Source organism: Taudactylus pleione, unplaced genomic scaffold (genome assembly GCF_031769625.1).
Source record: "Taudactylus pleione unplaced genomic scaffold, aTauple2 ptg000046l, whole genome shotgun sequence".
Classification (NCBI taxonomy): Eukaryota; Metazoa; Chordata; class Amphibia; order Anura; family Myobatrachidae; genus Taudactylus; species Taudactylus pleione.
The window spans coordinates 7,490,273-7,514,067 of NW_028284448.1; the positions used below are offsets into that span (position 1 = coordinate 7,490,273).

At 43.7% G+C, this 23,795-nt stretch overlaps 1 protein-coding gene across 1 annotated transcript in view; it reads right to left on the bottom strand.

Annotated features, from left to right (window-relative positions):
- Positions 1 to 18,856: 18,856 nt before the first annotated feature.
- The window catches only part of SNX3 (sorting nexin 3), a 47,504-nt gene continuing 42,565 nt past the window's right edge, over positions 18,857 to 23,795 (bottom strand). Inside the window, exons 3-4 of the mRNA XM_088460406.1 lie at positions 20,722 to 20,846; positions 18,857 to 20,157 (exon numbers count right to left, since the gene is read on the bottom strand). Of these exons, the coding sequence (XP_088316532.1) occupies positions 20,052 to 20,157; positions 20,722 to 20,846 (231 nt within the window). The 3' untranslated portion in view covers positions 18,857 to 20,051. The remainder of the gene's footprint in view (positions 20,158 to 20,721; positions 20,847 to 23,795) is intronic.

The following is a 23,795-nucleotide window of genomic DNA, read 5'->3' on the forward strand; positions in this document are numbered from 1 at the left end:
CTTCCAGCTCTAAAGCGATTTATTGTATAGCGTGTATGAATGATCGTTTCAGCGTTTGAACGATAAAACTGTTAGAAAACATCAACAAACGCATTCCTTCGATTATCTGATCTGTCGGTCAAGAACGAAAACCTCGGCCTCAAATTCTCGAAATCGAGCAGTGTGTGTGCATTCTCAATAATCTGCCCATATTTTCTATGTTCTCCTGTCACTATGTCATCATCCTTGTGGGTGGACATATGCAAAATCAATGTGGTGTGGTGAAAAATTGCATACTGTGTAGCACAGATATCGGGGGTTTAAATTTTCTGAAAAATCGTCCCGTCAGGGGCGGATTGGGCCGCCGGGACAGTTCCTGCTGGGCCAATGCCTTTGGTGGCCGGCGGCAGCTCAGCCCACCCTTCACTGACTGCCCCGCCTCCCCCGGTTCTCCGCCCGTCCCCGCGATTAGAGCTTATTGGGCAACTGCATAGTAGTGCACACAAGCTTAATAAAGTAAAAACATAAATAAATAAAAAAATATGGCGGACAGGGGATCTGCTGCGCATGCCTAGCTGCAGCAGCTCCTCCCATAAGCCTTTGCAGAGCCTGGGGCCGTCAATCACCACTGACTGCTCTGCCTCCAGCCTCCTCACAGACATCGATCACACCAGGCAGCAGATGCTGCAAAGTGCCAGTTTCAGGCTGCCAGGCAGCACCCAACAGCTATCTGCCAAACAAGAGGAGCATGGAGGGAGGTGGTGGTGGCCTCTTGCCACATATCTCTGTTCTCAGTGTGCTGCGTCACCAGCATAAAGAATATTTATATGTAACATGTTAAATAAAGTAAGTTCACTCTGCTCTGTTTATATATATATATATATATATATATATATATATAGCGTTCCCGCTAGGCTGTTTTACCTTCTGGAGGGCAAAAAGCGCCCTGCCCTCACAGCCTGTGGGAGCCGTTCTCACCCGCGGGATGCAGTGTCCCGCGGGTGGAGAAACATGCGGTCACCCGGTCACCGCCGGAGAAGAGACACCCGGCATCTATTCTCCCTGTCTGCAGGGCTTGGGGGCACGCCCCCAAGAGTGACGAAAAGGGGACGTGTCTGATAGACACGCCCCCTTTTCCAATTACCACGCCCCCTTCTCGGCCACGCGCGCGCCATCGGCGCGCTCACGGGCATGCCCTCTCTAGCTCCGGCGCCCTGCCTCCCGCCGGAGCTAGAGGGAACACTATATATATATATATATATATATATATATAATGTGTGTGTGCATGTGTGTGATGTATATATGGTATACATGATATCATATATTAAATATATTACTTTTCATATATACTTATATGTATAAATGTATATTTATTTACTCTATATAATTAGTCCAAGTAATAACGGACAGCACTCAGGGACTCACAAAATGTCTTGATAAAAGAGAACACAGCCCTGAAACGTTAACTTATGATAGACCCCCTCAGTGTATGTATTAATAATCACGGTATTAACAGTCCAACTCACCAGGCATATTTAAATTTTTAATGAAAATATGCTTATTTTTTAATGAAAATATCCTAGTTATGTATTAACAGGAACTTGCAGGGACAGTAGTTGCGGTAACCACTGTCATTGTGAGTTATATCCCCGGCATTTCTGAGAAGTCTTTCACTGAAGAGAAAGACTTCCCCCGGGGAAGCTGACGCTGCACATGCGCCCAGCGTCAGCTTCCGGGGCCGCGCCAAACTTCCCCAGGAGGCCCCATAGGAAAAACAGTAGTTTACACCATCTGAAGATGGTGTAAACTAGCAATGCTAAACTCCGAAAAGCTTTGCTTTTTGGAGTTTAGTACATACTGTAGGGGTCAGATTGTAGTCCCCATTGATAATAACTGCAGCTTCTACATAATTTTATGTAAAAAATGACTTGATACATAGGCTCCTAAGTCTGTTGTGAATTTTGTAAGTCACTGAGTGCCGTTCATTATTACTTGAACTACATACCACCAGCAAAAAGCACCAGGGCGAGGTGCAGAGCTATTAGGAGTGCTGGTCAACACAGAAATTTATATACTGTATATAACACACCCTACCCCCGTCCTCCGGATCATACCCTACCCGTTGGCCCCCTAGACATACAGTACCTCCCCCCCCAGCCCAGGGATATACACTGCCCACCAAACCCCTCCATGCCCCAGTACGTTCAACCCTATTTTTATTTTTGTGTAGGCCAATATGTTTTTATTGTTTTCCTGCAGGGACAGTGTTTTTTTTTTTTTTTACCTATATGTGTTTTGTTAATTCCTGTAGGGGCCAATGTGTTTTATGGTTTTCTTTGGGGCCAATGTATTTTTAGTGTTCTTACAGATTTGCAGTAAGGATTCAGACACATGCACCAAGAAGTGTACTAGAAATATGTTGGGCATTCCTGGGCAGTTACAGGGGGTTGGCTATAGAGACGATGAATTGCTCACATTGGAGGCCGATCTTAAATAGATGCTCTGTTCCTAGCATAGGGCTGGTAAAAGTTCCAATGGTGTGACAGATGGTGTCTGTCACTGACAGTGGGCGTCTCAGTCCTTGCATATTCGGAAACATGGCTGTACCCCAGAAAAGGCCATTGTAGCGGCATTAGCCTAAAGTCGCAGACAAAATTGCAGCAACAGATGCAAGGATGGCTGCAACGGTGTCCAACTCAGAATTAGGCCCTGTGAGGAGGGATCCCGCACCCATCGACAGAGCCCCACCCACTTAACAAACCATCCCAATCCGCCCCTGGTCCCTTCCTTGTCCAGATTAAAAATAAAACTGACAGTGTGTAGCTAGTTTAAGATTCCTACCATGACAAGATTTGTGTTGAATTTGCATGTTCAGCCCATGTTTGAGTACGTTTTCTCTAGTGTATGACACTCAAATAGGATGTAAAAGCAAATTATTTAAAATCAGCACAATTTCTATTTTATTTCTGAATACAAGTCGGTCAAGTTCAATTATAAAAACAGCTGCATATTTACATACTAAAGCAACATATGATATAGTTCTTGCAATACCCGATTTTGCACTTGAAAATCTACCTTCCATCCTTCTACCTATGTACAATATCTATATGTTGTGCAGTAGTGCTTTCACCTAGATCAGTTTTCATTTATTTTAGGATGTGGTAAATATTCCTAAAAACTCCTTCATACATACATTTTTTTTTATCCCAAGTATGTAGGGGTGTGGTTTGGTAACATTAATAAACACATTCCATTTATTACTTTACTAATAAAAGGGACCAGGCACATGCCAGGTAACCTCAGTGCCAGCTTGCCGCTGCACCCCACCCACTCTACATGATGATCCTCCCCCACTGTCCCACCTGGCCAACTCTCTATAGATCTTACAGAATTAATGCTAGTATAACGGATGCCGGTCAACTCAGTCTACACTCCCTCCCTGGTCTATCGATACCACCCTCCGGTAGCTTCTGCCCACCCCCCCCCCCCACCCCCAAGCTTCCATAATACTGTGCATATATATGTGTGTATATATATATATATATATATATATATATATATTAAATGTATTTTTTTTTTTTTTTTTTACACATTTGTAAAAGGTCTGTCCCGTCAGTGGAATTTTTTTGGAGGTGGGGGGGGGGGGGGGGGACTAGAAAAACTTTTTAAATAGATACAGCTGGTAATCATGCTGTCATGTTAATGGGCCTATTTTTAAGTGGAGGCCTGGAGCTGTAGCTCAATCCACCCCATTGTTAATCTGGCCCTGATTATTATTATTATTATTATCCTTTATTTATATGGCGCCACAAGGGTTCCGCAGCGCCTTACATAGTACATAAACATAGTACATAAACATAGTACATAAACAGTTGAGCAGAACAAGAAAACAGTGTCATACAGTTTAAGACACTACAAGACAAGTACATGGTATATAAACACTGCTGCAACAGAAGCAGGATGGCAAAAGTCACGGGTTAGGTGCTTTTGAGTATAGAGCAGATAGTATAAGTAAAGAAAGGATAAGCACAAGAGGAAAGAGGTCCCTGCTTGTGAGAGCTTACATTCTAAAGGGGATGGGCAGACAGACAGGGGTGACACAGATGGGGTAGACAGTGAGCATGGGACAGAGGGTTAGGATGACAGATGGCTTGAATCCTATTTTACAGTATGTGAGGAAGTCATTTGAATTAAGATTTACGCCACTGACATTCTACTTTAAGAGGCAGCATTTGTAGGTGTCTGTGGAAAGCCATGGCTGTTATATCAGTTTACGTGAAGTCTGACGGGTGGCTGAAGCGACTTCATGAAGGGCTATTTAGATAGTTTGGTTAACGTGTGAACCAGCAGTCTCAGGTAAATGTAGAAATTGGTGAAAGTAGTTACTGTAAAGAGATATTCAGATGTAAAGTAATAAGTTGTGATCAATTGTGAATTCTATAAGGCACATTTATTGATTTGGAGGGTGATGGGAGACATGTGAGGTTTGCAGGATAATTATCATGCTGCTATTATGGCCACCATTACTGTTATGCTGTTAGGTTTGAGATCTATCGTATAATTTGACATCATTTGATCAACCTGTTATAGTTATACTAGTGTTGCGTGCTCCGCAATGTATTTGTATCAATCGTTTGTATTTATATCAGCCTTCTGTATTTCGTAATGTGCAAATTGCATTCATTCACAGCTTGCTTTTTGTTTATTATGTAACTATGGTGATGGGAATGTGCACTGACACTCCAGGTCACACCGTGATTACATCATAATGATTGCGCCACCGGCCGGGAGGTCCAAAGTCCGACATTGAGCGCCCACATGGTGTTCGTTTGTGTACTTAAGGTAAGCACATTTGTATTTATCTTTGTCCTCATGAAAGTGCCGCAATATTAAACTGTGCACTGAAACGATGACATATTAAGCCGCTGATATTGTGTCTTATTGAGGGCTAGGAGTGCCGCACCATCTCGGTTATATGTTGGTAAATATATGTGCGGACATCCGGCCATTTATATTTTAACAAGGAGAGCCGAACCTGTGGTGACTAAAAATTATAATTAAATATATATATATATACATATACATACATACATACATACACATACAGTGCATCTGGAAAGTATTCTCAACGCTTCACTTTTTCCACATTTTGTCATGTTACAGCCTTATTCCAAATTGGAAAAAATTCATTTTTGCCCTCAAAATTCTACACACAATACCCCATATAAGGACAACATGTAAAAAAAAATTGAGCTTTTTGTAAATTTAATGAAAAAAAAGAAACTAAGAAATCAAATGTACATAAGTATTCACGGCCTTTGATCAATACTTTGTTGATGCACCTTTGGCAGCAATTACAGCCTCAAGTCTTTTTGAATATGCCGCCACAAGCTTGGCACACCTATCTTTGGGTAGTTTCACCCATTCCTCTTTGCAGCACCTCTCAAGCTCCATCAGGTTGGATGGGAAGCATCGGTGCACAGCCATTTTCAGATCTCTCCAGAGATGTTCAATTGGATTCAAGTCTGGGCTCTGGCTAGGCCACTCAAGGACATTCACTGAGTTGTCCTGAAGCCACTCCTTTGATATCTTGGCTGTGTGCTTAGGGTCGTTGTCCTGCTGAAAGATGAACAGTCGCCCCAGTCTAAGGTCAAGAGCGCTCTGGAGCAGGTTTTTATCCAGGATGTGTCTGTACATTGCTGCATTCATCTTTCCCTCTATCCTGACTAGTCTCCCAGTTACTGCCGCTGAAAAACAACCCAACAGCATGATGCTGCCACCACCATGCTTCACCGTAGGAATGGTATTGACCTGGTGATGAGCGGTGCCTGATTTCATCCAAACATAACACCTGGCATTGACGCCAAAGAGTTCAATCTGTCTCTCATGGTCTGAGAGTCCTTGAGGTGCATTTTGGCAAACTCCAGGCGGGCTGCCATGTGCTTTTTACTAAGAAGTGGCTTCCGTCTGGCCAGTCTACCATACAGGCCTGATTGGTGGATTGCTGCAGAGATGGTTGTCCTTCTGGAAGGTTCTCTTCTCTCCACAGAGGAATGCTGTAGCTCTGAAAGAGTGACCATCGGCTTTTTGGTCACCCACCTGACTAGGGCTCTTCTCCCACAATCTCTCAGTTTAGACGGCCGGCCAACTCTAGGAAGAGTCCTGGTGGTTATGAAACTCTTCCATTTACGGATGATGGAGGCCACTGTGCTCATTGGGAACTTCAAAGCAGCAGATATTTTTCTGTACCCTTCCCCAGATTTGTGCCTTGAGACAATTCCTTAGACTTCATGCTTGGTTTGTGCTCTGACATGCACTGTCAAGTGTGGGACCTTATATAGACAGGTGTATGCCTTTCAAAATCATGTCCAATCAACTGAATTTACCACACGTGGACTCCAATTAAGCTGCAGGAACATCTCAAGGATGATCAGTGGAAACCAGATGAACCTGAGCTCAATTTTGAGCTTCATGGCAAAGACTGTGAATACTTATGTACATGTGATTTCTTATTGTTTTTTTTATTAAAATTTGCAAAAATCTAAAAAAAAACAACAACAAAAAAAAAAACTTTACACGTTGTCATTATGGGGTATTGTGTGTATAATTTTGAACAAAAAATGTATTTACTCCATTTTGGAATAAGGCTGTAACATAACAAAATGTGGAAAAAGTGAAGGGTTGTGAATACTTTCAGGATGCACTGTATATATAATAATCCAGAACATAGGCACTCACCACTAAATTTTTCAACAGGTATTTAACAGCAACTTACAAATACATTGCAGTTAAAGTCAATGTTTCAGTCCCTTCTGGACCTTTGTCAAGACATCACATCCAATGTACAAAACCTCCAAGTGAACACCATAAACCCATGTCTCACAGGCCCTTCTTTATACCAGTCATACACTGAAGGACAGTCCACAAAATCAGAGAAACAAGTATGGAAAACAAGTCCATACATGTATCAATAATTACAGCCAGTGGCTAACTATACAAGTCTGTACAAAACAGAGCTCAAATATATAATCATATCTTAATTGGAGCACCACAAAGTGCTATAAAACCATGATAATGTGCGGCGCTGTCCAGACCGGAAGTCACATGTGTTCCACCTCAATGGGACGCATACAACTGGAACCGAAAGTGACGCATCACTATCATTATACAATTCCCTGATTCAGAAAGGTAACAAGCATACAATTTTAACGGAGTGCTAGATACCTATGCTGGAGATGACCTATCGCTGTTATCTCGGGCTGACACCACCTAGACTAGTTACTCAGAGGCTAAAGTGGCCATCTTGAATGAGGGCAAATAGAATAATATAGTAGACAAAATACCCACACATAAATAACTTCATTAAAAAATTTGTAACTGGATTAAAAAAAAAAAAAAAACACAAGTAAAACTCCACCAAAACTAATTAAGTAATAAAAGGGTAGTAATTCTAAAGACCTGAATCCTAATAGGATGATATTCACCTCTACTTTTGATGGTACATCTAAGCGAGCGGAAAAAAAAAAAACTGTGAAACACTTTTGGCCTATTATTACCACAGATCCTGTGTATAAGGGGGTTTAGTTCACAACCACCCTTTGTGTGTATCGCAGAGGTCCCAACCTAAAACAAATACTGATGTGACCCACATTACAACCTAAAGAGACTCGTAGTAGTTGGTTACCAACAAAGAAAAATGGCTGATACAGATGTCCTGACATGCAGGTCCATGACTGGTGAAAGTTTTACTCATCCATATAGTGGCAAGAGAATAATAATTTACCACAGATTGTTGCGTACATTATCGTGTGTCTTTGTGGATACTACTATGCAGGAATGACTACCCGCTGTTTTAGAGAAAGAATGGCCAATCATAGGCATTCAATACGTGCTAAAGAATCGGATAAACCCGTTGCAAAACATTTATCTAGGGGACGTTCAATCTCAAGTCTTAACTGCATGCTCATTGACTTTATCCCTATTCTGTTTCGTGGTGGCGATCGTGAAAAATTGTTGAGACAGCGCAAGCAAGATGGATTTACCAACGCAACACAGTGGCCCCTAGTTGCCTTAACGAACATAATCCATATAACATTTTTGCGATAGGGCTCTCCTCTATTTATTATTTTTTGCTTATTTATTTTGTTTACTTATTTTGTGAATATTTTTTGGTGAATTATGCCATTACAGTTTCTTTATTGTATTTATTATTTAATCAAATAGTGATGTCCAGTTTGATTATTCTGGATCTAAGTGATGTGTTCTTATATATTGCAATTCATTTGGTATTTATCTTTATTATTTTATTTGTTGATTTATATTTTTTCTTTTTTTGTTATTCAATTTGTTTTGATGGAGTTTTACAGGTCTCTATTTAATATTCCAGTTACTAATTTTTTTAATGAAGTTATTTATGTTTGGGCATTTTATAGACTATATTATTCTATTTGCCCTCATTCAAGATGGCCGCTTTAGCCTCCGAGTCTAACGATCTTGTCTAGGTGGTGCCAGCCCGAGATGACAGCGATAGGTCATCTCCGGCATAGGTATCTAGCACTCCATTAATATGGTACTCTTGTTACCTTCCTACCATTCTGAATCAGGGAGTTGTACAGTTATAGCGTTACGTCACTTCTGGTTGTATGCGTTCCACTGAGGTGGAACGCAAGTGACGTCCGGTCAGCGCCACACATTATCTTGGTTTTACAGCACTTTCATATCATAAGATATGATTATATATTTAAGCTCAGTTTTGTACAGACTTGTATAGTTAGCCACTGGCTGTAATTGATACATGTATGGACTTGTTTTCCATACTTCCTGTTTCTCTGATTGGTGGACGGTCCTTCAGTGTATGACTGGTATAAAGAGGGGGCCTGTGAGACATGGGTTTATGGTGTTCACTTGGAGGTTTTGTACATTGGATGTGATATCTTGACAAAGGTCCGGAAGGGATTGAAATGTTGACTTTACCTGCAACGTATTTGTGTGTTACTGTTAAATAATTACCTGCTGAAATCTTTACTGGTGAGTACCTATTTCTTGATTTTTACAGTACATCTTTGGACTACTTGTCCCTCATGGAGCACCACCCCGTTGGAACATTTAACTTGGAGCGTGTATATATATATATATATATATATATATATATATATGTATATGAGAAAGGCCGCGCTTTGACGGTCAAAGCGTCGACTATGACGCCATTGATATGAAACCAATAAAGCAAGGTTGTTTATTATGACAAAGAGAAGCCCTGGTGGATGAATCCTGCTGAAATGCAAACTTCTTGAATATGGAATTGGTGCTGACTGTGAACCAATGGATGGTCACCCCAGGCAAAGCATGAAGGTTTGCTACAGAGTGTGCCGGCTGCTGATTATATATATTATGTTATATATATATATACACACATATATATACACACACACATATATATATATATACACACACACACACATACAAACACACATACATACAAACACACATATATATATATATATACACACACATACAGTCAGGTGCATAAATATTGGGACATTGACAGAATTTTCATATTTTGGACTCTCTATTCACCACCACAATGGCTTTGAAATGAAACAAACAAGATGTGCTTTAACTGCAGCCTTTCAGATTTAATTTGAGGGTAATTACATCCAAATCAGGTGAACGGTGTAGGAATTACAACGGTTTCTATATGTGCCTCCCACTTTTTAAGGGGCCAAAAGTAATGGGACAAACTAAACAATCCTAAATCTAACTTTCTACTTCAGGGTCCATAGGGTATCCACAGGATACCTTGGGGTATAGGTGTGACGTCAGTCGCAGGGCACCAAAGAGTTAAGCTTTCAGCCTCCCAGGATGCACTAGGTCCCTCTCCTATACCCCGCCCCTGGGCCAAGGCACCTCAGTTTAGTTTGGTGCCCGGCCGGAGTCGGGTGCACCTGTTGGAGTGGGGGCTAGAAGAGCCCCTGAAGCTTTTTCTTCATGCAGCTGTGGCTGCACATCTGGATGAACAGCATGGACAGTCAGTCCTGACATCCATGCTGTCTTCCCTACACCCCGCCGGTACCAGAACGCCGGTACTGATCCGGGGATGCTGGTGGGCGTCTGGGGTCACAGCTAGCGGTGACCCCAGATGCTCCGGACCATGGCCGGATTCAAGGGGGACAGAGGTAAGCAGCGGGGTCCCGCGGTGGGTCCCCGCTGATCACATGGTCCTAAGTCCCCAGGCAGGGGGCTCCCTGGGGACTGGCTGCAGCGTGGAGCCAGGCGACCAACCTGCGCTTCCACTACCCCCTGGGACAGCGGACCGCAGCAGAGCGGTAGCGCTGCGGCGTCCCAGGGGTTAAATGCATGCCAGGGGAGCGCGCCTTCCCTGTCTCACAGCCGGCGCCTCCCCCGCTGCACACAGCCCTCTCTGCACTGTGCTGACTGGTCCTGTGTCAGCGCTCCTCCCCCAGGCCAGCTTCTCTCTGCTCCTCGGCGGCCATCTTCTCTGCAACGCATGGTGAACGCTGCTGGAAGTCTGGAAGGAAGCATCGTGGTCTGGGTCCCCCCGCATACCTCTCCTCCGCTGTGGCTCAGGTCTGTGTATGCAGCGCTGTGTCCTACCAGGCCCTGTGTCTGTGTAGTTGAGTGATCAGCGCTGTTAGTGCAGGAATTGTTATTTCTCTGCATTGTATGTGACTGTGCTAGCGCTGCCTGTAACTTTTCTTCTCTAAACTGTCAGCTTTATTACTGTCCCTGTTCTTTCTGCTAAAGCCCTTGCGGTGCGGTGCTGCAGGGTGGTCTCTCGCCTATTTAATACTTAATTGGTGAGAGAGGTCACATACGTGGTGCCATCATGTCTGAAAGTGATTTTCCCCTCCGGCTACAGTGTACCACGTGCAAAGTACCGTTAGCGGAGGGGGAGGGTAGCGTGGAGGGCCTTTGCCGGCAGTGTTTGTCCATGGCGCGGCCTATTACGGTTACAGCACTGGTACAGGAGCCGCCCTGGGCTTGTTTCGCTCAGGCGTTAACAGCTTTAGTGGGCCAGTTAGCTCCGCAGCCCGCGTTTACTCCGATGGGTTTGTCCCAGCAGTCTGTGGTGTCGTCACCCATGCAGGGGTTCCCACGACAATTGGTGGTACCCCACAGTCTCCCTATTTCCCCGCTCCCGGGTTCTCAGGAGCCAGCGTGGGTTAACTCCCTGACGAGTTCTGTACAGCACTTGTCGGATGTGTTGCAAGGGGAGTCTGTGATGCGGCCTCATAAAAGGCCGGTGGCGTCTCTGTCCGCTCCTTATGAGGATGACGAAGGGACGTCTGATGATGGGGAGATTCTGGATCCTTACGATCAGGAACCTCTCCATACTAAGGACGCTGATGCTAAGTCCAAAGTATATATTCCTGGACTTATTCGGGCGGTCCGCACAGCCTTGGTGATTGAGGACGAAGTTCCCCCAGCGGCTAAATCTAAGTATGCCTTTTTCAAAGATGTGAAGGGCGATGCCACAGTCTTTCCTCTTTCGGGTCAGTTGGTGGACCATTTAGAGGAGGCGTGGAAACAACCTGGCAAAAGATACCAGCCGCAGAGACGCCTGGCGGTGGCTTATCCGTTCGCGGATAATTATTTTGCTAAGTGTGAATCCCCTCCACAGGTGGATTCTCACGTGACCCGTCTTGTCTGTAGTGCCACATTGCCGATGCCATCCATGTCCTCCCTTAAGGATGCTACGGACCGCAAGGTAGAAATCTGCCTGAAGTCCGCTTATTCCCTTGCAGGGGGGGCAGCACGGCCGGCTATGGCCATTTGCTGGGTTGCCAGAGCGATGGAGCGCTGGGCGGATTCATTAGAGGCTTCTTTTGAATCCGACTGTCCGGCCGAACAGGCGGAGTTGATTGGCAATCTCCGTGATTCGGCCACCTACATCAACGAGGCGGCTCTAGACATTAGTACTCTGGTGTCTAGAATTTCTTCAGCAGCGGTAGCTGCTCGTCGCACCTTGTGGCTGCGATCCTGGAAGGCGGACGCAGATCCAAGAAAGGTCTGGAAGCGTTGCCGTTTACCGGAGAAGTTCTCTTCGGTCCGGATCTGGATAAGATTGTGGCCACGCTGGCGGCAGCCAAATCTGCTTGTCTCCCGTCGGCCGCTGCTCCTTCTGGTTCTGGACCATCGTCCTTTCGGTCATCTAGGGCCCAGGGCAGGCCCAAACCACAGTCGTTTCCTCGACAGGCTGGCCCTAAGAAATCGGTCAAGCCCCGGAAACAGGCATGGAGTACCAGACGTCCGGCCCCCAAGCCAGATGACAAGCCAGCGGCCTGACGGTCCGGGTCTCCCCTTGGGGGATCCCAGGGTGGGAGGCCGCCTGCTGCAGTTCTCCCGGTGTTGGTCGTTCACTACGACAGACACTTGGGTTCTGGAGGTGGTCTCTCACGGGTACGCCCTCTCCTTCTGGCACAGACCCCCGGCTCGATTCTTCACCACGGGTCTACCATCAGACAAAGGCTACAGAGCTGCGGAAGGTATTGCACACTATGCTCCAGGCTGGAGTTATAGTGCCTGTTCCATTCTCCCAGAGGGGCCAGGGTTTCTATTCAAATCTATTTTTGGTACAGAAACCCAATGGGTCATATCATCCGATTCTCAACCTCAAAGCACTCAACAAGTCTTTGCGGGTCCCGAAGTTTCGGATGGAGACCCTACGGTCCATCATTCTGGCGCTGGAACCTGGGGACTACATGGTGTCATTGGACATACAGGACGCTATGGCGGTCATGGCGGCTTCTCTGCGGCTGCAAGGAGTCCGCATGTTGCCGTATTTGGACGACCTGTTATTGGTGGCAGGATCTCCAGAGCTCCTGTTACACCACTTGGACCTGACCATTGCACTGCTGCAACGGCACGGCTGGCTAATCAACTGGCAGAAGTCCATTCTAATCCCGTCTCGGAGGATTCTGCATCTTGGAGCCTTATTGGACTTGGGACAGCAAAGGATCTTCGTGACGGAGGACAAGATCTCTGCTTTACAGTCAAGGGTGCGCAGTTGTCTGCACAGCCGCCGGGTGTCCTTACACTCGGCGATGAGGTTACTAGGCTCCATGGTGTCGGTGTTCAACATGGTGGAATACGCCCAGTTCACTCCAGACCTCTGCAGCACCTGATCCTGTCCAAGTGGAACGGGCTGCCTCAGTCTCTGAAGTTCCAGACGATTGTGCTCTCCCTGGAGGTTCGCCTGTCCCTTGCGTGGTGGTTAAAGACGACCCACCTCAACAAGGGACGTCCGTTCTGGATTCCAAATTGGGTCCTGTTGACAACGGACGCCAGTCTTCGGGGCTGGGGAGCAGTTTCGGGTCCACACTTGTTCCAGGGCAGGTGGACGCCGACAGAAGCGGAGCTTCCAATAAATATCTTGGAACTCCGTGCGGTCTTCAATGCTCTCCTGCAGGCACAGCGGTTTCTCCAGGGTCACCCGGTGCAGGTCCAGTCGGACAATGCTACCACCGTGGCCTACATAAACAGGCAAGGAGGAACTCGCAGTCGGGCGGCTCTCGTAGAGGTCTCTCGGATCCTGGTTTGGGCGGAGCGCAATCTTCCGGCCATATCAGCGGTCTTCATCCCGGGAGTGCTAAATTGGGAGGCGGACTTTCTAAGTCGCCAGGACGTTCATCCAGGGGAATGGTCCCTGCACCCGGACGTTTTTCAACTACTGGTGGACAGGTGGGGTCTTCCAGAAATCGACCTCATGGCGTCCCGGCACAACAACAAGTTGCCGGTGTACGGGTCTCGCACAAGAGACGAAGGGGCGTCTCTGGTGGATGCTCTGTCCGTCCGGTGGACGTTCAGGTTCGCATACCTGTTCCCTCCGGTCTCCCTTCTTCCACGGGTAATCCGGAAATTCAAACAGGAAGGAGGGACGCTCCTGTTGATAGCTCCCGCGTGGCCCAGACGGCACTGGTTCTCAGACCTTCAGGGTCTGTCCGTGGACAGTCCTCTGCGGTTGCCGCTACGACCGGACCTTCTGTCTCAGGGTCCTTGTCTTCACCCGGACCTGACTCGGCTGTCTTTGGCGGCGTGGCTGTTGAGACGGCCATGCTGAGGTCCTGGGGGTTTTCCAGCTCTGTGGTGCGTACCATGTTACGAGCTCGGAAACCGTCTTCCGCGAGGATATACCATCGCGTGTGGCATACGTTCTTCCAGTGGTGTCGACCGAGAGGTTATGCACCGCGGGAGTTTCGTCTGTCTCGGATTCTCGCCTTCCTGCAAGCGGGACTAGATCATGGGCTTCGCCTTGCTTCTTTGAAGGTACAAGTTTCGGCCCTATCTGTCTTGTTTCACCGTAGGATTGCTACAATCCCGGATGTGCGCACCTTTATGCAAGGTGTTCTCCGTATTCAGCCGCCCTTTGTTCCACCTGTGGCGCCTTGGGATTTGGCTGTGGTCCTGAGGGCTCTCCAAGGACCGCCGTTTGAACCACTGGGCTCAGTGGATATTAAATGGCTAACAGCTAAGACTGTTTTCCTTCTGGCCGTTGCTTCAGCCAGACGTGTTTCTGAGTTAGGGGCTCTTTCTTGTAGACCCCCTTTCTTGGTTTTTCATGGGAACAGGGCAGTGCTCCGCACTCGGCCCGAGTTTCTTCCCAAAGTTGTTTCCCAGTTTCATGTTAACGAGGAAATAGTTGTTCCGGCCTTTAACTCACCGGGTCTTTCCGTGGGTGAGGCCTCTTTGGATGTTGTGCGGGCCTTAAGGACTTATGTTGACCGCACTTCTTTGTTTAGGAAGTCGGACGCTTTGTTGTCCTCTATGGCTTCCATAAAAAGGGTTGGCCTGCTTCAAAGCAAACTTTGGCAGCCTGGGTCCGTATGGCTATTTCTGAAGCTTATCTTCATGAAGGCCTACCGGTCCCTCCTTCTCTGAAGGCTCATTCCACTAGGTCTGTGGGTCCTTCGTGGGCAGCTCGACGTGGTGCCTCGGCAGTTCAGATCTGCAAGGCTGCTACGTGGTCCTCTGTCCATACCTTCGTGAGGTATTACAGGTTTGACACCTTCGCCTCTCAGGATGCTTCCTTCGGGCGGCGGATTCTCCTTTCTGCACAGGAGCGTCCCCACCCTTAAAGGATACTGCTTTGGGACATCCCCAAGGTATCCTGTGGATACCCTATGGACCCTGAAGTAGAAAATATGAGATATGGTAAGAACTTACCCTTGTTATCTCTATTTCTACGAAGTCCATAGGGTTCCACAGGACTCCCGCCCTGTCGCACCTGTGCTGCAGATGGGCTTTGCTCTGATCACTGGTTTTCCGTCTCCCTCTGGTGAGAATGTGATTCTTGTATGTGTCCAGATCTTTGTCCTCTCTCTTCCTTCTCCTCCTCCGGCCTATGGCTTGGTAACTAACTGAGGTGCCTTGGCCCAGGGGCGGGGTATAGGAGGGGGACCTAGTGCATCCTGGGAGGCTGAAAGCTTAACTCTTTGGTGCCCTGCGACTGACGTCACACCTATACCCCAAGGTATCCTGTGGAACCCTATGGACTTCGTAGAAATAGAGATAACAAGGGTAAGTTCTTACCATATCTCATATTTTCACTTTTTAACACTTTGTTGCAAATCCTTTGCAGGCAATTACAGCGTGAAGTCTGGAACGCATAGACATCACCAGATGCTGGGTTTCATCCCTGGTGATGCTCTGCCAGGCTTCTACTGCAAATGTCTTCAGTTCCTGCTTGTTCTTGGGGCATTTTCCCTTCAGTTTTGTCTTCATCAAGTGAAATGCATGCTCAATCGGGTTCAGGTCAGGGGATTGACTTGGCCATTGCATAACATTCCACTTTTTAGCCTTAAAAAACTCTTTGGTTGCTTTTGCAGTATGCTTCGGGTCATTGTCCATCTGCACTGTGAAGCGGCGTCCAATGAGTTCTGAAGCATTTCACTGAATAGGAGCATAAAATATTGCCAGAAACACTTTCTGCTGCTTTTGTCAGCAGTCACATCATCAATAAATATAAGGGAACCAGTTCCATTGGCAGCCATACATGCCCACGCCATGACACTACCACCACCATGCTTCACTGATGAGGTGGTATGTTCTTGATTTGGCCAACTGTTGTGAAGGGGTTTTTCTTCACCAGGGAAATAATTCTTCTGTCATCCACCACAGTTGTTTTCCGTGGTCTTCCGGGTCTTTTGGTGTTGCTGAGCTCTCCGAAGCGTTAGTTCTTTTTAAGAATGTTCCAAACAGTTGATTTGGCCACACCTAATGTTTTTGCTATCTTTCTGATGGGTTTGTTTAGATTTTTCAGCCTAATGATGGCTTGCTTCACTGATAGTGACAGCTCTTTGGATTTCATATTGAGAGTCGACAGCAAATGATTCCAAATGCAAATGTCGCACCTAGAATCAACTCCAGACCTTTTACCTGCTTAATTGATAATGAAATAAGGAGGGAATAGCCCACACCTGTCCATGAAATAGCTTTTGAGTTGATAGTCACATTACTTTTGGTCCCTTAAAAAGTGGGAGGCACATATAGAAACAGTTGTAATTCCTACACCGTTCACCTGATTTTTAATGTAATTACCCTCAAATTAAATCTTAAAGTCTGCAGTTAAAGCACATCTTGTTTGTTTAATTTCAAAGCCATTGTGGTGGTGAATAGAGGCCAAAATATGAAAATTCTGTCAATGTCCCAATATTTATGCACCTGTCTATACTATATATATATATATATATATATATATATATATATATATATATATATATATATATATATATATATATATATATATATATATATATATATATGTATATATATATATAATGTAGAAAGTGATAGCAGCGGCACTCCTTAGTAATAAATCAATAAACAGATGAAGTTCTAAACTTCTTTACTTCAACGTTTCAATCTTTTGGATTTTCGTCAGGAAGATAACAAACAAACATAAACAAACTTACCTAAATAACATACAGAGTCCACCCCGAGTGCGATCGTCTCCGTCCATCTGAGAGGGCGTCTGACGTCATCGCGCAGCACCACGCAGCCCACGTGACGTCCAGAGCTCCGCTCACTATGGCAACCCAGAGAAACAAAATTATTAAGTGAAGAACCTTCACCAAGTTATATACAAAAGGATCTATCAAAACAATATTTACGATGTGGGTAACATGTCCAGACAATGTAAAATTAATATAGATGTATATATCAAGCAGAATAAATATATATCTATAAAATCGCTATTACAATATAGTTGGGGTCTCTAAAACAAAGTGGAGAGACCTTAAAGATGAAGTAGCAAAAATATTAAATAACATAAGATTAGTCAAAGCAGGCTAACGATACTGTCTCATTGAGACCATGGGGCTGCAGAGTATTAAGGCGGTAAATCCAATAGGCCTCCCTTTGTAACAATTTTCTAGCTCTGTCACCCCCCCTGTGATGATCTGGGACCTGCTCTATCATTTTGTATCGCAAAGTGGATAAAGTATGTTTACAATGAGACAGTATCGTTAGCCTGCTTTGACTAATCTTATGTTATTTAATATTTTTGCTACTTCATCTTTAAGGTCTCTCCACTTTGTTTTAGAGACCCCAACTATATTGTAATAGCGATTTTATAGATATATATTTATTCTGCTTGATATATACATCTATATTAATTTTACATTGTCTGGACATGTTACCCACATCGTAAATATTGTTTTGATAGATCCTTTTGTATATAACTTGGTGAAGGTTCTTCACTTAATAATTTTGTTTCTCTGGGTTGCCATAGTGAGCGGAGCTCTGGACGTCACGTGGGCTGCGTGGTGCTGCGCGATGACGTCAGACGCCCTCTCAGATGGACGGAGACGATCGCACTCGGGGTGGACTCTGTATGTTATTTAGGTAAGTTTGTTTATGTTTGTTTGTTATCTTCCTGACGAAAATCCAAAAGATTGAAACGTTGAAGTAAAGAAGTTTAGAACTTCATCTGTTTATTGATTTATTACTAAGGAGTGCCGCTGCTATCACTTTCTACATTATAGTTTTTTGTTACTTGCGGAGGGCACCCGAAAATCACTGACTGAGGAGGAGTGCCAAGCTTTATGCCATTTATATATATATATATATATATATATATATAATATACACACACACACTATATATACACACACATATACATACACACACTATTATATAAGCCTCCAAGAGTCATATTTAGAAGGTTGATTATGATCGCCTTACGATTATCCATAATATATTTATGTAAGCAGGAAGCACATCTCGCCACTCTGAGGACCAGGCAACCATCAACCTCCATGCAGGTCAGTCAGACACATCTTCTGCGGTTACCCAAAGGGACTAATAATGCACATCCAACAGAACAATAAAGGTCTAAGCAGTCTCTTTCTCTGGTTCAATTCAGGGATTTATTTGGTTTGCCCACACTACAAAAGATGTATTTAAATATATGGCAGACATGAGCCAACTGCCCTTATGTACAATTTACAAAAAAATGTATATAATCCTAGGAACAACTATATACATTTGTGTAGGCAGAAATCATGGGGGATCCCAGTATACCACTGACCACAATTGTATGTGCTATATAAAAAAAAAAACCTCTTTAATAGGACGTCACTAATCTAGCTTTACTCTAACCAAAGTTTACATTTGTGTTTGCATTGAGCCATGTCAAATAATTATGAGCATTTAAACAAATAGAGTAGCATTTAACTGTTAAGGCAAATATAATTTCTTGCATTTTTAGTGCTTAAGAGGGTAAAACATGACATTTAAGTAAATCTGACCCATCATCAATTGCTTATTTTGCATCAGGAAAACAAGCTGCATCCATGTAAATTGATATTTTTTGCACAGATAAAAAAAAAAAAATTCAAAACAATACCACAAATGGCACTCTTATTTCCATACTTTTATTTCCAAAAAATTAGAGGAGTCATATAAAGGTATATTTTTATACTTGTATAAAGTAATTTCCTTATAACATTTTTCTTATAAAGTCTTTTGCAAGCATTGAAGTATATTAATGTGTAGACATTACACATTAAGATACAAAGAACAGAGTAGATTTCAGCATTGTAAAATTAACAGGACGACGATATTTAGCAGAAAAACGTTAGTGAGATTCAAAGTTAGTGCTCGTTAGCTGCCAAACTATTTCTAGACAGATATGAAGTGAAGAATAGTATAGTAACAGGGAAATGTATTTTAGATTATTTATCAATTAAAAAAATGCCAGCAATCAAACAGGTGAAAAGCTTTTATGGCAAGAACAGAAAAAGGCAACTACAGTGAGCAACAGTAACAATCAAACCAGTGATTAATGAAAAGTAATCTTGGTCCACAAAACAAACATGATTTCACACAAGTCCTCAACTCTAAGAGGCAGAAATTGTATTATCAGCCACTGGAAAAATGACAAAATAGTTCTCAATTAGCATCAGCAAACGCAAGTAGAGAATGAATGACAAGACATTATTCCACCCATAAACAGACGACGGGAGGTATGACAGGCAAACAACACTGCAGAATTTCTGACGTAAGAGGCAGGTAACAAGAAGAACTGTGGAGCTTTCATGTCATTAGTCTCTCGGTGAAATGGCTAAGCCCATAGAGATAGGCTCTCTGGAAGACCTGAACACAACTGAATACAACTCAGTTAACACTGCTGTCAATCTATGGACCAAGAATTGCCTTTCATACACATGTGGAAATATGCAAACCTTTGTGAATGCATGGCTGATCACAGTTCAAATCTGAGAAACAAGGTTGTCGTAACAGTGCCAAATACACGTCCTACGTAAGATGGACTGGTCTGAATTTGGTTCACAGAACAGAATAAAAATACAGTCCGAGAACATTACAGTTTAAATCATACTTTACAGCCCTTGCCACAAAGCACCTTGCCATTGAGTACTGTATTTCATGATTTACTTTTGCAGCAAGTGAACTGGATCTCAGAGTGGAAAAGAAAGCAACGATTTAAAGTAATATAGATGTTAGTATGTTACTTATTACAGTAAATGGTAACATGCTGACGATATTCATAAAATAATGTTTAGAGTCATAAAATTTCACTTCTTTTCCAGTGGTTAAGCATGTCTTATTTTGGACGGTGTGTAGTTCTTGTCTATAATTTCATCCTGTAAAAACATGTGGAGGCACCGTTCATTCTGTGCCAAAGGGTGGCCGGCAACTCTGAAAGTTAAAAGGGAGAAAAATTAGAAGCAGCTGGCAGCCAGGCACATAGCCGTGATAACAGGTTTGCAGCATTTCCTTTTCAGTTAGAATTGTCTATTACTGCTCAAAGAAGAGCATTTAAATATGAGATTTTAAGGACACTTATGTTTTTTATATATATATAACGTTACACATAAAAACATGTATTCTACACAAATATTAAGATGTTTCACATGAAACCAACACCTATTCACAGTGATGTAAAGAATCAAGCGGACTATTTAAGTAAACTCGTACCACTTAAGATAATACTACAATCTGCAATCAAAGCAAATGATTATCCAAGCTTTGTGAGCTGCGTTGTTCCAGCAATAGGGCATACGTTGCACCAGTGAGAGCTATGGTTTAACATGTAACTATTTGTTTCAGCACCATCAATTTCAGAGGCAATCTGCATACATTGACAGTAGAAGGTCAACAATATGGTGCAAGGAGTAAGCTGTGCACATCCACAACACAATCGTTTTATACATTACAGCAGAATATTCTGGTACTAGAGAAGACGCAAAGGATCATACTTACTTGTTTATAAATTGTTCAAGCCCTTGCTTTCTTTCCTCTATGAAAGAGTCATCAAAGATTCCTTCATCTCCTCTGAATGGAAGCTGACGAAAGAGAGCCTTCCCAGGTAAAGCTGGCACAACAACCTAGACCAAACAGACAAAACTCTCACCATCATTTAAGTCTACATTTTCTCAATAGATTCATGTGATCTAAACATTATACTGTACATAGCTGCCTACATTCTCTCTAATAAGGCCCCATTAGTGTCTGTAAGCCACTTTCATTACTGTTGATAATGGATGAGCTTTTCACAAGTACAATAATATGGAGTAGTATCACTGACTCATCTGGATTAGATGGAGTCTATTAATACTGCCCCACGAGTCTAATTTAAAGGTAACAAAAAAAAAAATAATACAAACTTTGATTTAAGTAGTAAAGTAGCCTAGCAAGTAACTTATTACACCTACAAAGTAAAAGACTCTGTTGTTTAACTGCTTGTTTACCACATTCCAAACAATCTTTAACTTGTTTTTCATGCTATAATAGGTTTCCCTCAACATGTGTTAATTCAGAGAACCTCAAGGAAGCAGGAAAAAATACTATAAGAGAAATGTGGGAGCAACACACTAGATGGCTCAGTAAAATAATGTATAACTCGCAGAATAGTGTGGCTTCATTTTCTGGGCGGATGGACAACATGTAATTAAAATAATGTCAATTGTGAAGCACCATATCCCATTCTGTTACCCACCTCAGAAAGACAAGAAGCAACTACTCCTGGGGAGATCTGTTATGGTGCACACCAACCTGCAGTCATAACTCTGCCCAAACAATCTATTGAAGCAGAACGACTGACAAATAAAACCACTTCAGCTTGTGAAATGGAAGCGTCCTCCCACCACCCCCACCTCAACAAGAGTCAATTTTTCCTGCATCTCAATTTCTTGCAGGAAGGCCAGACGAATTCTCAAATGCACACCCAAGAAATAGAATATAACCATCAATGTTATGTATAAAATGTACACAACTAATGTATATGTGCGTGCAATCACGTTCATATAGAAAGTCACAAAAAATTAACCACTTAACTGGCTTTTTCTTACAAAAATGTACCAATAAATGAGATTTTTTCTTTAATTACCAAATTATGTAAATGATAGCCATTGGAACTTGATTCAGTACAAGTTTATAAAAAAATATGCAGATTTGTTAATAAAATTATACAGAAAAGTGTTAAATGAGCCCCCCCCCAAAAAAATTAGATATATACTATCAGGATCACCCATCTCAGTTGCCCCCCACAGTGCCTGCAGATGGGGGAAAGAAGGGAATCTGCAGCTTCTGTGATGCCTCCTGAACCCGGGCTGCAGGAAAAGTCTTTCTGTAATCACGGGCGGGCGAACCTTCCATACCCTGGCCAGCAAGAGTAGGCTGCTCTTGCAACAGAGGGCCATCCGGGTGGGATGATCTTCCAACAGCAGGCGTGTCCGTGCCAGGGAAAGCTGATGCGGCCACAATATTTCTTTTAAGTGCTGTATCTTAAACCATTCGCTGACTAGGACAAGTGGCATTGCCAGACAGTGCAGGGGACGAGCCCCATTCGTTATCCGCAATGACTGGTATATAGCACACACCTCTCTCTCCCCCAAAAAATTACAAATTATGACCTTGTCCCCTCTGGTCCAGACAAACTGAGGGGAATCCCTGCAGCTGCCAGCAGCAAACTGGAAGTGTCTCACACGCCAGAAAATAAAAAAGTAAACAAAATGTTTTTTTCCAGATTCTGGTAGGTGGGGGGAGGGGGGACATAGGGCAATTTAAAGCCCTAATCTTGTGTTAAAAAAAACCCAAAGGGGTCACTTAATATAATGCAGCAGGTTTTCTACAAAAAAAAAAAATATATATATATATATATATATATTTTTTTTTTTTTTTTAGAAATCATAAAGAATGCACTCACCAGGACTTCTCTTCAGGTTGGTTTCAAACAGGATGTCCTGTGTTTCACCTGTGGTGTCCTGAAGACCGCGTTTGTGCGGTCGTAACATCGACCTCCTGACATTTCAACCATGTTGTGAACATTAAAGTAGGTTTTTTAAATTGCTTGAAACCTGAAGAGAAGTCCTGGTGAGTGCATTCTTTATGATTTATACTGTATGTTAGTCTCGAGCACCATTGAATGGTCCCCCGAGGCAGTACTTTTTGGCCGCTTAAAGAGAGTGCTTATTATGTTACAGCCTTAATCCGAAATGGAATAAAATCATTTTTGTCCTCAAAATTCTACACGCAATACCCCATAATGACAACATGGAAAAAGTTTTTTTGAGATTTTTGCAAAGTTAATTAAAAAACAACAACTAAGAAATCACATGTACATAAGTATTCACAGCCGATGCCATGACGCTCAAAATTGAGCACAGGTGCATCCCGTTTACACTAATTATCCTTGAGATGTTCCTACAGCTTAATTGGAGTCCACCTGTGGTAAATTCAGTTGATTGGACATGATTTTGAAAGGCATACACCTGTCTATATAAAGGTCCCACACTTGACAGTGCACGTCAGAGCACAAACCAAGCATGAAGTCCAAGGAATTGTCTATAGACCTCCAAGACAGGATTGTCTCGAAGCACAAATCTGGGGAAGGGTACAGAAAAATGTCTGCTGCTTTGAAGGTCCCAATGAGCACAGTGGCCTCCATCATCCGTAAATGGAAGACGTTTGGAACCACCAGGACTCTTCCTAGAGTTGGCCGGCCGGCTAAACTGAGCGATCGGGGGAGAAGGGCCCTAGTCAGGGAGGTGACCAAGACCCCGATGGTCACTCTGTCAGAGCTACAGCATTCCTCTGTGGAGAAAGGAGAACCTTCCAGAAGGACAACCATCTCTGCAGCAATCCACCAATCAGGCCTGTATCGTCGAGTGGCACATAGCAGCCCGCCTGGAGTTTGTCAAAGTGCACCTGAAGGACTCTCAGACCATGAGAAAAGAAAATTCTCTGGACTGATGATACAAAGATTGAACTCTTTGGCGTGAATGGCAGGCATTATGTTTGGAGGAAACCAGGCACCGCTCATCACCAGGCCAATA